A 14592-nucleotide genomic window follows, 5' to 3' on the forward strand; every position below is an offset into this window, starting at 1 on the left:
TAAATTGCTGGAATATACTTCATAATTTCCACTGAACTAGGTGTATTAAAGTAAATTGCTAATATTTGACATACTTGTAATTACTCTGTACTTGGTTCTTTCTAGTTAAAAATAACATGGATGAAAATATGGATGAATCAGATAGAAGGAAAAGTCCGCGAAGCCCAAAAAAGATAAAAACAGAGCCTGATTCTGAGAAAGGCGAGGTAAAAGACTCTGATGCTACAAAAGGAGCAGACCAAAGTGAAATGGACATTTCAAAGGTTACTGAGAAGAAGGATCAAGGTAAGGAGAGTCAAGTGTGGAGGGCACCTGGGGGTGATAAGAAAGCACTGGATCTAGTTGGCACAGCAGGAAAGGTACTGCTTTGTCTCTTTTCGATAACAGCATTATTGAAACATGATTCATATGCCATATAATTCATCCACTTAGAGTGTACAGTTCACAGAATTGTTCAGCAGTCGCCACGCTCAATTTTAGAGCCTTCTCATCACCCCAAACAAAAACCTCATATCCACTAGCGGTTGGTCCTCTCTCTTCCCCTAAATGCAAATCTACCTTCTGTCTTTATGGATTTGCCTGTTTTGGACATTCCATATAAATGGAATCAGGTAGTATGTGGTCCTTTGTGTCTGGCTTCTTTCACTTAGCTTATTTTCAAAGTTCTTCCGTGTTGTGGCATATATTAATATCAGTAGTTCGTTCCTTTTTATTTACAAGTAATATTCTATTGTATGAATACGTCATGTTTTGTTTATCCATTCATCAGTTGATGAACATCTGGGTTGTTTCTTTTTCGCTGTTAAGAATAATGGTAATAAGAACATTTGTATAGAAGTTCTTCTGTAGACATATGTTTTCATTTATCTTGGGTAAATATGTAGGGGTGGAATTGCTGAATCAGAGATAACTCTGTGTTCAGCCTTTTGAGGAACTTACCTTGTCTTTTGTAAACAGTTGTTTTTTAAAAACTAGATGAGTTAGATAATGCATAAACCTTAAGATGTTTTATAAGCCTAAAATAAATGAAGTCTTACGTGAAGGTACTGGTATATGCAATAGATATTACGTACTAATTTTTCACTGTGACATTCCATCATTTTTAGATACTGAGAATCAGAATATTTAAATGTTTGGTATGTATGTGGTTTTTAAACTTTATAAAGTTTAGCCCTGTCCATTGACCTATTTTAGTCATATCAGGAACTTTTAAATATATAGCTATTTATAGTTAAGATTTAAGTAAAAGTAAGAAAAACCGGTACTTTTTTAAAATAAAAATATCATGAATTCCACATTTCAGACTAAAAATTACATTTATATCAATGTCTTTGTTTCACAGATGTAAAAGAAGTTTTAGATTCTGACAATGATAAATCCTTTAAAGAAGAACCGATGGAAATAGATGATGATATGAAAACAGAGTCCCATGTAAATTGTCAGGAAAGCTCTCAAGTAGATGTGGTCAATGTCAGTGAGGGTTTTCATCTAAGGACTAGTTATAAAAAGAAAATCAAATCATCCAAACTAGATGGACTTCTGGAAAGGAGAATTAAACAGTTTACACTGGAAGAAAAACAACGCCATGAAAAAATGAAGTTGGAGGGTGGGATTAAAGGTTCGGGAAAGACCCCTACAAGTTCTGTGAAAAGTCTGTCTGAGTCACCAGTCATAACGAAAGTAAAAGAAGGATGTCAGAGTGACTTGCTTATACAAGAACAGAGCTCTAACACAAGTAACGATAAATCCGAAGACTCAATTCAGGGATGTTCACAGAGTGATTCCTCAATTCTTGGAATCAGTGACCCTGATCATACAGCAAACAGACTTTATTCAAAAGATCAAATGTTAGAGGACGTCTCCATTCAGAGTGCAGAGACACACTGTCACAAACAAAATTCTGTTCAAAATGACATGGATGAGGGTCTCTCTGACCCTGCCAGTGAAGGCCAGGAGCCCAGTAAGATTAAAACAAAAGGAACTGATTTTCTCATTGATAACTCTAAACTAGCCAGCGCAGATGAAATTGGCACTTTGATCTATAAGAACAGAAAACCATTCATACAGGAAGATAATGACACCACTGTGTGTCCCTCCCAGAGCCCTTTGCTTCCATCAGTACCTAAAAGTACTGATGATACAGATATCCCGTCTCTGTCAAAAGCAATAGACTTTGAAGGAAAAGTGGGATGTGACTCTGAATATAATAGCACTTTGGAAAATAGTTCTGATACTATGTCTGTTCAGGACAGCAGTGAAGAAGATATGATTGTTCAAAATAGCAATGAAAGTATTTCTGAACAGTTAATAACTCAAGAACAAGGTAGTGAAGGCTTTGAACCACTGAAACGTGAATTTGTTTCAGATAAGACTACTGGAAGCTGTGATGACAGGCTGCAGGGTAAGGTAAATGATGCAAATGGTAGAAAGCCAAGTCAAGATCAGAAATTAGAGGAGAGACCACTTAATAAATGTATCGATCAAAACAGTCTGAAAAGTGTCACTGATAAAAAGAATAATGAAAACCGAGAGTCTGACAAGAAAGGACAAAAAGCAAGTACCTTTCAAATAAATGGGAAAGATAATAAAGCTACAGTATATTTGAAAGGTGAATGCATGAGAGACATCTCTGAGAGTAAAATAGGAAGTGGGGACATTGAACCAAAGGTTAATAATATAAATAAAATTATTCCTGAAAATGATATCAAGCCTTTGACTGTTAAAGAATCTACTGTAAAGCCATTCATGAATGGTGATGTTATCATGGAAGATTTTAATGAAAAAAACAACTTGGAAACAAAATCACGTTTACTTAGGTCTTCGGATGCTGAAGGTGACTACCATGATAGCCTGGAGACACTGCCGTCAACCAGAGAGTCTGAGAGTGCCCAGGCCACCATGCCTCTGCCTTCTTGTCCAGAAGGCAGTTCATCCAATCAGGTGGAAGATATGGAAATTGACACCTCCAAAGTTAAGAAAGTTACTTCTTCCCCTGTTACTTCTGGAGAGGAGTCTAACCTCAGTAATGATTTTATTGATGAAAATGGCCTGCCCACCAACAAAGATGAAAATATCAATGGAGAACCTAAAAGAAAAACGGTCATCACAGAAGTCACCACCATGACATCCACAGTGTCCACGGAATCAAAAACTGTAATCAAGGTAGCAAAGGGCGATAAGCAGACCGTGGTCTCTTCCACGGAAAACTGTGCCAAGTCCACCGTCACAACCACCACCACAACAGTAACCAAGCTTTCCACGCCCTCTGCAGGCAGCGACACGGACATCATCTCTGTGAAGGAGCAGAGCAAAACTGTGGTCACCACAACAGTGACAGACTCGCTGACCACCGCCGGAGGCACTCTGGTCACATCTATGACTGTGAGCAAAGAATATTCCACAAGAGACAAAGTGAAACTCATGAAGTTTTCAAGACCCAAAAAGACTCGTTCAGGTACAGCCCTGCCGTCGTACAGAAAGTTTATCACCAAGAGCAGCAAGAAGAGCATATTTGTTTTACCCAATGATGACCTAAAAAAATTGGCCAGAAAAGGAGGAATCCGAGAAGTCCCTTATTTTAATTACAATGCAAAGCCTGCCTTGGATATATGGCCATATCCTTCTCCTAGACCAACCTTTGGTATCACTTGGAGGTATGTACTTTTAAATGCCTTTGGGGGAGGGAGAACGTTTTTGAAAAATTGTCTAATAAGAATATCTCGTTTATGAGATAATAGAAACAAGACAGGGAAATATATATTTAATGGGCATGTTAGTAATGGAAATAAGATACAGAGTTTTTAACTCGGCCAGCTGGTAGGTACTAAAGCTTGCTTAGGGGAAAAAAAAATGTTTAAAGACTGAAAATGTAAGGGAATCTTTTAAAATGAAACTCAATTCACTTTTCATAAGACATAAGAAATGTGTCAAACATAGTGGTTTTTGTGGTCTAACCTTCCAGATATTGCCATGTGTTTGCTTTGGGAATGAAATAATCACAGAATTAGATACTCATCAACTTTCTGGAATGTTTGTATTTTATTGAATATTTCTGTTAGATAATTCATAAAAACAGAAGACATAGGAGACATGCCTATGACTCACGCAAGGTTCATCATAATGTAGCAATCTTCCTGAATGTAACTTACTTGCGATGTAAACATTTGTTTTGGAGTTCTCTGTTATTTTTGTGAGGAAAGGTAATCGGAGATTCCTTAGAGTTTCTTTAAACCCAGAAACAGTCTTAATTTAAAATTTTCTGGGCATTAAGCTTTGGGGATGAGTCATAAGTACAAAGAGTTGGCAGTTGTAAAATCATGTAGTTTTAAATTGGGGAAGGATCTTAGAAATTCGTTATCTTTTTTCAGTGCGTAGTAACTTGCCTCTGGCCACAGAGGGAGTTAGGAGCAGTGCCTGGTTTTCCTGAATCTCAGTCCAGTCCTTTATCTGCTGTATCACATTTCACATAGTTGCCCCTTGCTTTATCCTTTTCCATGGCCTTGTCTTTTTATCTCTTCACTTTTACATCTGAAAAGGATGGAACATGAACATCAAAAACAAGTTCTGTGGGACAGGCGCAGAAACCAGGAACGGTCTTATTTGCAGTTAGTTTTCGCCTAAGATCCTGAAGTTCATGACGTCAGCAAGTTCCTGAGCAGACTCCATTTCACTGTAGGCTTCATGTCTTTGTGTCTTTAATATGGTTTCTTTAAGTTGAAATCATACTTTTTCGGTTTTCTTTATATTACAGTTAGCATTAAAAAAAGACTGTAATGAATACTCTCTATGAAGGAATTAATATGACCATAGTTGGTTTGACCAAGTTTTTTAATAACTCATCTTTTGATTTGAATTAAATATCATCACTCCATTACACATTCAATAGAGACAGCTGAAAAGTACAATTTCTCTGCAGGGCCTGCAATGAAGGATTTGCAGAATCCTGCAGGGAATCAAGGAATTCTTCATTACAGTTCATGGATTTGTAGGATTACTCTGCACTTTTCTGCTTTCTTCATTGAGAGCGGTCCCCAATTGTATCCTTGACTGTCCTGCAGGTAACTTCTTTCCCACTGGAAAAGTTACTATGTACAAATACTTTAATTAAAGTGACCTGGCACTTGTGGAGGCCGGCCTTTCTGCTCTTTTCTGTTCTGAAATGGAAGGTAGGCTTGACTGGGAAGCACTGTCCTCTGAACCAGTTCTGTTCCCATGTTGCCCAGGGCCCTTCTCTGCACGGCTCAGTGTCAGAAGCCTTGTACTGTTATGTTTTAATATGCACTGGGGGCACAGTTTGTATCTGTTTAGTTCATTTCTCAAATGAGATGGAAATACCTTCCTGTACATTTGAAACAGGTATTGCCTTCAGGTATATGCTAATGTCTTAATTTGCTGAGGTTGAGAGAACCATAATCCCTTTTACCTAACGGAGGCATGGGTAAAAATGTAATTATTTTTGACTTCAGAATGCATTAAAAATATATATATATTGCTATAAAAACCATGCATGTGAAATGCATTTTTCTACTCACACTTGAATAAAAATATGTCTGATGCTTAGAGTAGGAGCTAAGAATGCCAAAGGCACACGTTTGATCTTTATTAAATTTGATGTTAAGGCTGAGCAATACTGAAAAAATGAAATTTGTCTCATTGACTCAATAGGGCCTTTTTTTTTCCCCTCTACACTGCCCATTCCCATACTCTCTTTTCCCCAGGCCCTGATTCTGTGTATCATGATCACTTAGAACCCATAGTGCTGTTAGAAGGATCCTTCTAAAACACAGATCGAGCCTGTGACTATTCTGACTAAGCTGAGCAGGCGGGTGTGTTGGGACTTCCTGCTGGTTCAGTGGTTAAGACTCCCCATTTGCACTGCAGGGGACATGGGTTCCATCCCTGGTCAGGAAGCTAAGATCCCACGTGCTGCACAGTGCGGCCAGAAAACTTAAAAAAAAAAAAAAATCAAGAGGACGTGTTAAGTACCGCAGGGCTGGGAGGGGGAGAGTGTCACCTGTACGCCCCTTTACAACCTGTGCAGAACTATGTACATGTTAGAGGTCTCGTTATAGATGGTCTCTGATGTCCTTTAATTCTTCTGTTTGGTGTAGCACATTCTGGCTTCCGCCTTCCTCTCTCATGCCAGCTCCATCTCTTGCTATACCTCCACACCCCTTCCCTCCAGTCCTAGCACACCAGATGTGGTTTCTAGGAAGAAGTGTGAGCCCTCATACACCTTCCTCCTAAGCGCTTGTGTGCCCCCTTGCCTTTGGTCAGCTGCCTCCACACCCTTGTCTTTGAGACTCCAGCAAAGCTCTCATCCCCATCCCTGAGCCAAATCTGATAACTGCTTCCTTGTGCTTTCCTCTGTTACCAGCTCCTGTGTAATGTAGGAAGAGATTAAAATTCATCTGTGTTCCCAGCTCCTTTTACTTAGTTGAACACATAGATGACACTCAAGTGTTTTTTGGATGAATAAATGAATGAACAGGCTAATGCATGGATGTGTTCCCCACCTGGTGGTGTTTCCATTGTAAAACCAGAGATACTTTCAAGTTATTTGTTGAGAGTGAGCAGAGGAAGAAGAGAGAGGAGAAAAACCTCCAAATAAATATTTGATTGTTCCCATGAGTCCAAAGTTCCCTAGGCATCTCTATAGGGGGTGTGGTCTGAAAGTGACACACTCCCCCTCGCCTACCCTGCACTACTTAACATTTGCCCTCTAATTTAAGAACTGTCTGTACAAGTCAGAGGGTTCACACGCTGATAGTACAGGGAAGAAAATAATAGTATTATAGGTGGAGAGGGGAAGTTAAGAAGTGGCAGCAACTTTTTGGCTAGAGCTTTTTTTTCTCACATTGTTCATTTTTCTAACTTAACGTTAAGAATGGAAAGCATTGTTTTTCAAATACAAATTGTTTTTAAGATTTACCTGTACCTCCATTAGAGGAGGAAATTAATTTCATTTCATAGTTCTTCTCTACAGTACAATCAAGGTATTCATTTCAGTATGTGGAAATGTCAGTTAAATACTTAATTATACAAAACCGCTAATAGAGAATTGACAGCCTAGAGCTGCTTTAAAATATTCTATTTTTAAGACATGATACTCAGTACAGTTGTAAATTCACTCTGGAACGCATTTTTAATATTATTTTTAAAATAATACCTAAAATGTTCAATAACTTTGTATATAGTGCTTAGGAAAAACCTGAACACAGAGATTCCCCTGTCTCCTGACTAGTAATTAATACAGTAACGTCTTTTTTATTCTTCATTGTATCAAAGAATCCCCAAACTATACTAATGTTGCTAAAGTGATATTAGTTTTAGCAGTATTTACCATCCAGTTGTTCCATGTTTTGTAGAACCACCATTTAAATACAAATTTTCAGTCCATCTGGAAAGCTCTTATTGGATTTATGAGGTCTTGTTGTTTTTGTTTTGCTTTTTGAGAAAATTAAACATTTTCAGATTTGTTTCAGCAAAAATCAGTCTGTTAAGATTTTATCCTTCAGATTACTTATCACACTGTGACATTATTTATTTATTCATATTTATTTTCTCTCATAATTTTTCTAACACATTTTAGAACTAGGCTAAATTTATAAAATCTGTATAAATTATTGCCATATCAATCTTATAATGAAATGTTCTTGTTTTACAAATTTATATGGCATTTGAGGTGACTGCAGCCCCCTTTTAAATTGTTAGATGCATATTATGCCTGGGAATAAAAAAGTTCTTTTCTTAAGGGACACATAATAACCAAAGCACTTACAAAGCCATATTATAAATATTGAAGACACGATGAGGACAAAAAGCAGTCCTTCCGTTCAATACAGTGTGTGTATGTGTGTTTATATACATACATGGTTTTTCTGGGTTTTTCTTTTCAGGTATAGACTTCAGACTGTGAAGTCCTTAGCTGGAGTGAGTCTTATGTTGCGGTTACTGTGGGCAAGTCTGAGATGGGATGACATGGCAGCTAAGGCTCCTCCAGGAGGAGGGACCACACGGACAGGTAAGGGGTTTTTTATTTTCTAATTTAAGTTTAAAAGAGAAAATCTCTTGATAGTTCATTGTAAGCGTATCTGTTATTTATTAAAAGATAGTGCTAGTATTTTAAAAATGTGCTCAGTTTGCTCAATCATGTCCAAATCTTTGTGACTCCACGGACGGTAGCCCACAAGGCTCCCCTCTCCATGCATTTCCCAGGCAAGAGTACTGGAGTGGGTTGCCATTTCCTTCTCTAGGGGATCTTCCCGCCCCAGGGATGAAACCTGCATCTCCTGCACTGGCCAGCACTGTACCACTGAGCCACCTGGGAAGCCCATTTTAAAAACACAGCTTTGGTAAAGTTTGGCAGCATATGCTATAAAATCTTGGGGTAGGGGAAGGGTTTGGATTATAAGATGAATCACTAATGTGTGAACCAGTGTGAAGTTTTAGAAGTTATTTGTTACCATACACTGGGACACCTGGAACCCTATGCTTGCTGCTGCTTTCCTAGGGTTTTTATTATTTTGACTGAATTTTGCCACCAGGAACTAAGCTGTCCCCAAACAGCAATTTGCTCAGCTTAGAAATTTTCAGTGAGGGGACACTCATTGTTGCAGTCTGGTGATGGTGCTGCAGCTCTTCATTAAGCAAACGTTTCCAGAGGTTTAGTCCATGTGTGTCTTTTTTAAAGCACCAGATGTTGTATTTTTTTAGTCTTTGAATATTTTGGGTGGTTATTAATACTGTGCGAATTAAATTGCCATAGAAACATCAGAAACTGAAATCACAACGACAGAAATAATTAAGAGGCGAGATGTTGGTCCTTATGGCATTCGATCTGAATATTGTATCAGGAAAATCATTTGCCCCATTGGAGTTCCAGAAGCACCAAAAGGTAAGGAGTAGAAAGAATTCTATTATTATTCACCTGTTATCCATATCTTTTATGAATTGAAATTTAATTATAATTATTTCTTTAACTTTTTAATAGTTCATCGTCCGTAGGTACTCGTGGGAGGCACCTTAAAACGCCTTTTTAAAAAAAATTTATTTTTAGTTGGAGGACGATTGCTGTACAATGTTGTGTTGGTTTCTGCTGTATGTCAGCATGAATCGAACATAGGCATACACACATTCCCTCCCTCTTGACACTCCCTCCCACTCCATCCCACCCCTCTACGTTGTCACAGAGCATCAGGCTGAGCTCCCTGTGCTACACAGCAGCTTGCCATTAGCTGTCTGTTTTACACATGATAGTGTAAATATTTCAGTACAACTCTCTCAATTCATCCCACCCTCTCCTTCCCCAGCTGTGTCCATAATTCTGTTCTCTATGTCGGATCTCTGTTTCTGCCCTGCAGTGTTGCTTTAACTCTTCATTCAACTTTTGAAAGCAGTACTTTTTCATCACAGACAGTTTCATTTTTAGAATGATATTTAAGTAATAAACATAGCAAGATTCCCCTGGGCACTGTGATGTCCACAATCAACAGTGCCTAGCAGAGGAAGGGTACAAATACCTCTTACAATTAAGATGTGGGGCAGTGGTTGACACCAGACCATCAGCTCCAAGACTCAAGCCTTCGAGTCTGTCTGGTTGTAGTCCTGGAGCCTGCTGCAGAATCTGACACGTAAGTGGTCAGTGAAGATGTATTGACTCAAGGGTCCAAGCTCTTGCGTCATACGTAAGTGCTCAATATAGAAATAACCTAACAGGCGTAAAGAGTTACTCAAGAAACATGGACAGCTACATGATAGGTACTAGGTGGCAAATATATAGAAGAATGGCATCCAGCCCTATTCTCAAGGAAGCAAAAGGTATGATAGTACTATACTTGAAAATCAAAACTATTAATACTAAAAAGAGTGCAGTAAGGTGCCCAGATTAAAGATCTATAGTTAGACAAAAGTCAATAATTTTATTTTATATGTATAGTAAAAGTGCTTAGGGAAAAATCTGTTAAGAAATGTGTAAAAAGAAAGTGCTGTCTATAGATAGAAACTTAACTATTTTATAGAAGTTAATTGTCCCCAAATGTATAAATCTAATTTTTTGAAGCTTGATTGAATTAAGTCAAAAGCTCATCTTGGGGAATAAATAGGAATGCCTTTTTTGAAAAGAGTACCAACAAAGAGGGTACCTGTCCTAAAAGATGATGAAATACTAGTAGAATTAAAGCAGGGCTGTCCTGGAACACAGATAGGCAGAGGCACGCAGATGAAAGAATGTGCTCCTGACCAGTCTCGACCTCAGCTGTCCATGCAACCACTGCCAGTCTTCTGAAATCACTCTTCTTGTATCACTTCGTACAACTCAGCTCCTGCTGCTGTTTCAGTTTCCTTCTGTTGCTTGCCTGTGATTCTGCTCCTTCTCTTTTTCCTGAACATATGGGACGGTTCAATGCTTGTCTGTCCTTACTTTTTATTTTTTGAATCTTTATCATTGGAAATTATATCTATTCTTAATAGTTTCCAATCCCTTCTTTCCATTAGCAACTCTCCAGTCCCTCTTCTTAGTCCCGTGATAGGGAAATACAGATTGCCAGGGCTGTACATGTCAGAGACCTCCGCAGCCCACCTGGGAGGAAAATGCCGTGCTTCTTGAAGGAAGTTGGTATCCATGCTGTGGTCTGAAGGATGATTAAGCAGCAGTCAAATGAGGATGAAGGGAGCTAGGAATAGTGTCCAGGCAGAGGGAACAGGCTGGGTAAAGGCTCATAGGACTTTTATATCAGGGGCCAGCAAACGACGGCCCATAAGCTTTGACCCACCATCTGCTTTTGTTAGTAAAGTTTGATTGGAACACAGCCACACTTATTCACTTACATGTATGTTGTTTTTGGCTCTTTTTATGATACAAAGGCAGTGTTGAGAAGTTGTAACAGAGACCATCTGGCCTCCATAGTCAGTATGCAGTCTAAAAATCTAAAAAATAATCTATAAAGTATTTACCATCTGGCCCTTTAAGAAAACTTTGCCAATCCCTGCTTTTCATATAAGAGAAGATGCCAGAAGTACTATAATTTTAGAAGCTATATTGCTTAGAATACTCTGGTTTCTTTTCCAAAGAAACACCTACACCTCAGAGGAAAGGCCTTCGATCAAGTGCGTTGCGGCCAAAGAGACCAGAAACGCCCAAGCAAACTGGCCCTGTTATTATCGAAACCTGGGTGGCAGAGGAAGAGCTGGAATTATGGGAGATCAGGGCATTTGCCGAAAGGTAAGGAAATGGCTTACATGTGATCAGATATTGAAGATTTCCATCACTTCAGAATTTAAGAATTACTTCTTGAATAGTTTATTCAGTATGTCCTAATTTTGATCCACATTTTGATTTTCTAGCTGTGTGTTTATTAAGGGCCTCTTCCTAATGTTTATGAGTTATCATCCACTTGTCAGCTATGAATTACCTTGATTTAATGTTTTATTTTTAAATTGAGATAATTTTATGACATTTAGCTAGGTTTCACCTAATATTAGATTCCAGATGCCTGATAGGATGGATACGGGCTTGCTCCTTTTCTTGCACTTTGCAGATAACTGCTTTTTTTTGTTTGTTTTTTGTTTTTACATACTGAAGGTTTGTAGCCACCCTACCTTGAGCGTCTGTTGGCACCATTTGCCTGACACCATTTGTTTACTTTGTGTCTCTGGGTCATATTTTGGTAATTCTTAACAATATTTCAAAATTTTTTATTATTATATTTCTTATAATAATCTGTGATCAGTGATCTTTTTTTCAATTGAAGGATAATTGCGTTACAGCGTTGTGTTGGTTTCTGCCCTACCACAGCACGAATCAGCCATAAGTACATTTCCCCTCTCCTGAACCTCACCCCCACCCGTCCCCACTCCCCATCAGTGATCTTGGATGTTACCACTGTACTCACCTAAGGCTCATGTAATTATTAGCATTTTTTAACAGCAAAGTATTTTTTAAATTAAGGTATGTACATTTTTTTAGACATAATGCTTTTGCACACTTAATAGGCTACAGTAATAGTGTAAATATCACTTATATGCTCTGGGAAATCAAAAAAATTCATGTGACTCACTTTACTGCTGTATTTGTGTAATTGCAGTGGTCTGGAACCAAACCCACAATATCTCTGAGGTATGCCTGTAGTTTCTGACAAATTCCTCCTTTCTTTCCCTGCAGAGTGGAGAAAGAAAAGGCACAAGCAGTTGAGCAACAGGCTAAGGTTAGTGAACAGAAGAAGGCAGAGGACTTCAAGGCCCAAATGGAGGCTCACCTCAAACAGCAGCGATTGGCTGCCCAGCAGGTGGGGGAGTTGGTACTGTCCCACCTGGCAACGAATTGACATTTTTAGCCAAATTCATGCACGCTAAAAGCACAGTAATTATATGTTTATGTGGTTTTGTTTTTTATGTGTATCTCACATATGTATCTTAATTTCAGTACTTGAAAGTAATTCTGTGGATATACCAAGCTGTGGTTTTGCAAAAAGTGTACATAGTTGAAGAACACTGTTTGAAGTCTAAGCTCTTCTTTGTTATATTTCAATGAGTAGTTTCTTCTTTTTTTTCCTGGCTGTGTCGTGTCGTGTGACAGGTAGGATCTTAGTTTTCCAACCAGGGGTTGAACCCTCACCTCTTTCAGTGGAAGCAGAGTCTTTTTTTTTTTTAACTTTTTATTTTGTATTGGGGTATGCCTGATTGACAAAAAATTTTGTGGTAGTTTCAGGTGAACAGCTAAGGGACTCAGCTGTACATATACATGTATCCATTCTCCACCAAATCGCTCTCCCATCCAAGCTGCCACATAACATTGAGCAGAGTTCCATGTGGAAGCACGGAGCCTTAACCACTGGACCGTTAGGAAAGTCTTGATGAGTAGCTTCTAAGGATAATTTTTTCCTGCAAAATTCTGATCTATAAAATCTCTGTAGCCTATGAAAAAGCAAATTGTGCCTGACAACTTAGGGACTCGCATAAAAGATAATTACTGTTAAGAAGATTGTTGTTAATTATTGTTAAGGTAATATAAAAGCTTTTAGCCAAACTTGAATATATAAATTTTCAGGATATAGATAAAATAGATACCATTAACTTAGTGACACAAAGCTAAATTAAAAATTACATAGTAAATCAGATTCTTCATTTCCTTACATTTTACCTTATCCCTCATATTTTATAAAACATTTTCAAGTTCTTATATATCTTTCACAGTGGTTTACTATGGGTCATCTTCACTTAGATCAAAGTTTGAGATAACAACACTTCGATTTTGTCACGTCTGTCTGTCCACTTATGGAAAGACTGGCTAGTTGTTTGGTCTTTCGTTTTATGGATGTGTTTTGTCATCCCTACAATGTAACCTAAGATTTTGCCTTGGTGGGGGATGGTGGTGGGCAGGGGGTCAGTTTCTATAATTTGATAACAAACTTTTCTCTGGCGACTGAAAGTCAGAACCTGACCTTGACTTATTGCCTCTTAAGTCCCCCAGGAACATTGCTGTCTCTTGTTTTCCCCATGTGTGTCAGTTTCTGAGGTGATGGACATACATCTGGGTATAGCTTAACTGAACAGAGCAGGATGTAATTAATTTATACATTACTTCAAAATCTTTATTCAGAATCTTTCTTGAAACAGGCCAGTCTTCATTTTAATATGCTTTTCAAATTTATCAGTGAAGATGATCTTAGCTTTTTTTTTTCATGCAGAAATTAGGCAATAATGACAGCTAGAATTTAATGACAAACTTGCCTTTTTGAATATGTGTACAAACCCAGCAGATTCTGTGGACATATCAAATCTATGATTTCTTTTACCCTTGTAATTTTTTATACAATTTTAAAAGGTTATACTTCATTCACACTTACTATGAAATATCTGCTATATTTCCCATAGTCTACATTTCCGGTATTTAAAGGCATAGACCCAAAAAATAGCTATGTGTTTCGGGGGAGGTGTTTGGTCTCCTTTTTATTAAAAAAAAAAAAAAAAAAAACTAATTTAGTCAGATGAGATTTCTAGGAATCCAAAACTAAACTCCTTTTCTTCTGAGAAATGAGAAATTATATAAAATACCTCAGTTTATTTTCAGGCATACCGGACATATACAAAAGTAACAGTAAAAAGATGGGGTGTGCTGTCTTTGCTGAGCTGTTTTTGATGGCAGGAAATGCTTCAGCATTGAAATTTGGTCTTCATACACAACTCAGCTCCACCATGTACTAGCTCTGTGACCTTAGACTAGTTTTACAAACTGAGTCTCAGTTTCCTCATCTGTAAATCATAATTTAAAGATCTAAGCATTAAATAGGATAATGAAGGCACAGGGTCTCCCACCAAGTTTGTAGTCAATGGCATCTCTAGGTTTTACATGTGTAAACTTAAGCTGTCATGTCAGTAAGCTGTCAGGAAAAGGCAACAATCTGTGGGAAAAGAAACATTGTCTTTGATAACCCCTTAGTCTGAAAGATCAGATTATAACAATTCTGTATAAAATACCCTTAAGGATTTTTATATAAAAATACTTGAACTGAAAAATCGTTTATAATTTTCAGCTTGCTTGATTGCAGGTTTGCCAACTTGAATAGTGATATTTAAATATTGACCTGTTCTTGG

At 37.9% G+C, this 14592-nt stretch overlaps 1 protein-coding gene across 20 annotated transcripts in view; it reads left to right on the forward strand.

Moving 5' to 3' along the window:
- BPTF (bromodomain PHD finger transcription factor) overlaps positions 1–14592 on the forward strand; it is a 134731-nt gene that overhangs the window by 87285 nt on the left and 32854 nt on the right. For 14 of the 20 annotated variants that reach the window (XM_040244936.1, XM_040244934.1, XM_040244945.1 and 11 more), the window contains 6 exons: positions 106–285; positions 1343–3653; positions 7899–8023; positions 8768–8896; positions 11071–11221; positions 12161–12284. In XM_040244936.1, the coding sequence (XP_040100870.1) occupies positions 106–285; positions 1343–3653; positions 7899–8023; positions 8768–8896; positions 11071–11221; positions 12161–12284 (3020 nt within the window). The remainder of the gene's footprint in view (positions 1–105; positions 286–1342; positions 3654–7898; positions 8024–8767; positions 8897–11070; positions 11222–12160; positions 12285–14592) is intronic. The other 6 variants (XM_040244937.1, XM_040244946.1, XM_040244948.1 and 3 more) reach the window with 1 other exon arrangement.

The sequence above is a fragment of the Oryx dammah genome, unplaced genomic scaffold, assembly GCF_014754425.2.
Source record: "Oryx dammah isolate SB20612 unplaced genomic scaffold, SCBI_Odam_1.1 HiC_scaffold_8, whole genome shotgun sequence".
Taxonomy (NCBI): domain Eukaryota; kingdom Metazoa; phylum Chordata; class Mammalia; order Artiodactyla; family Bovidae; genus Oryx; species Oryx dammah.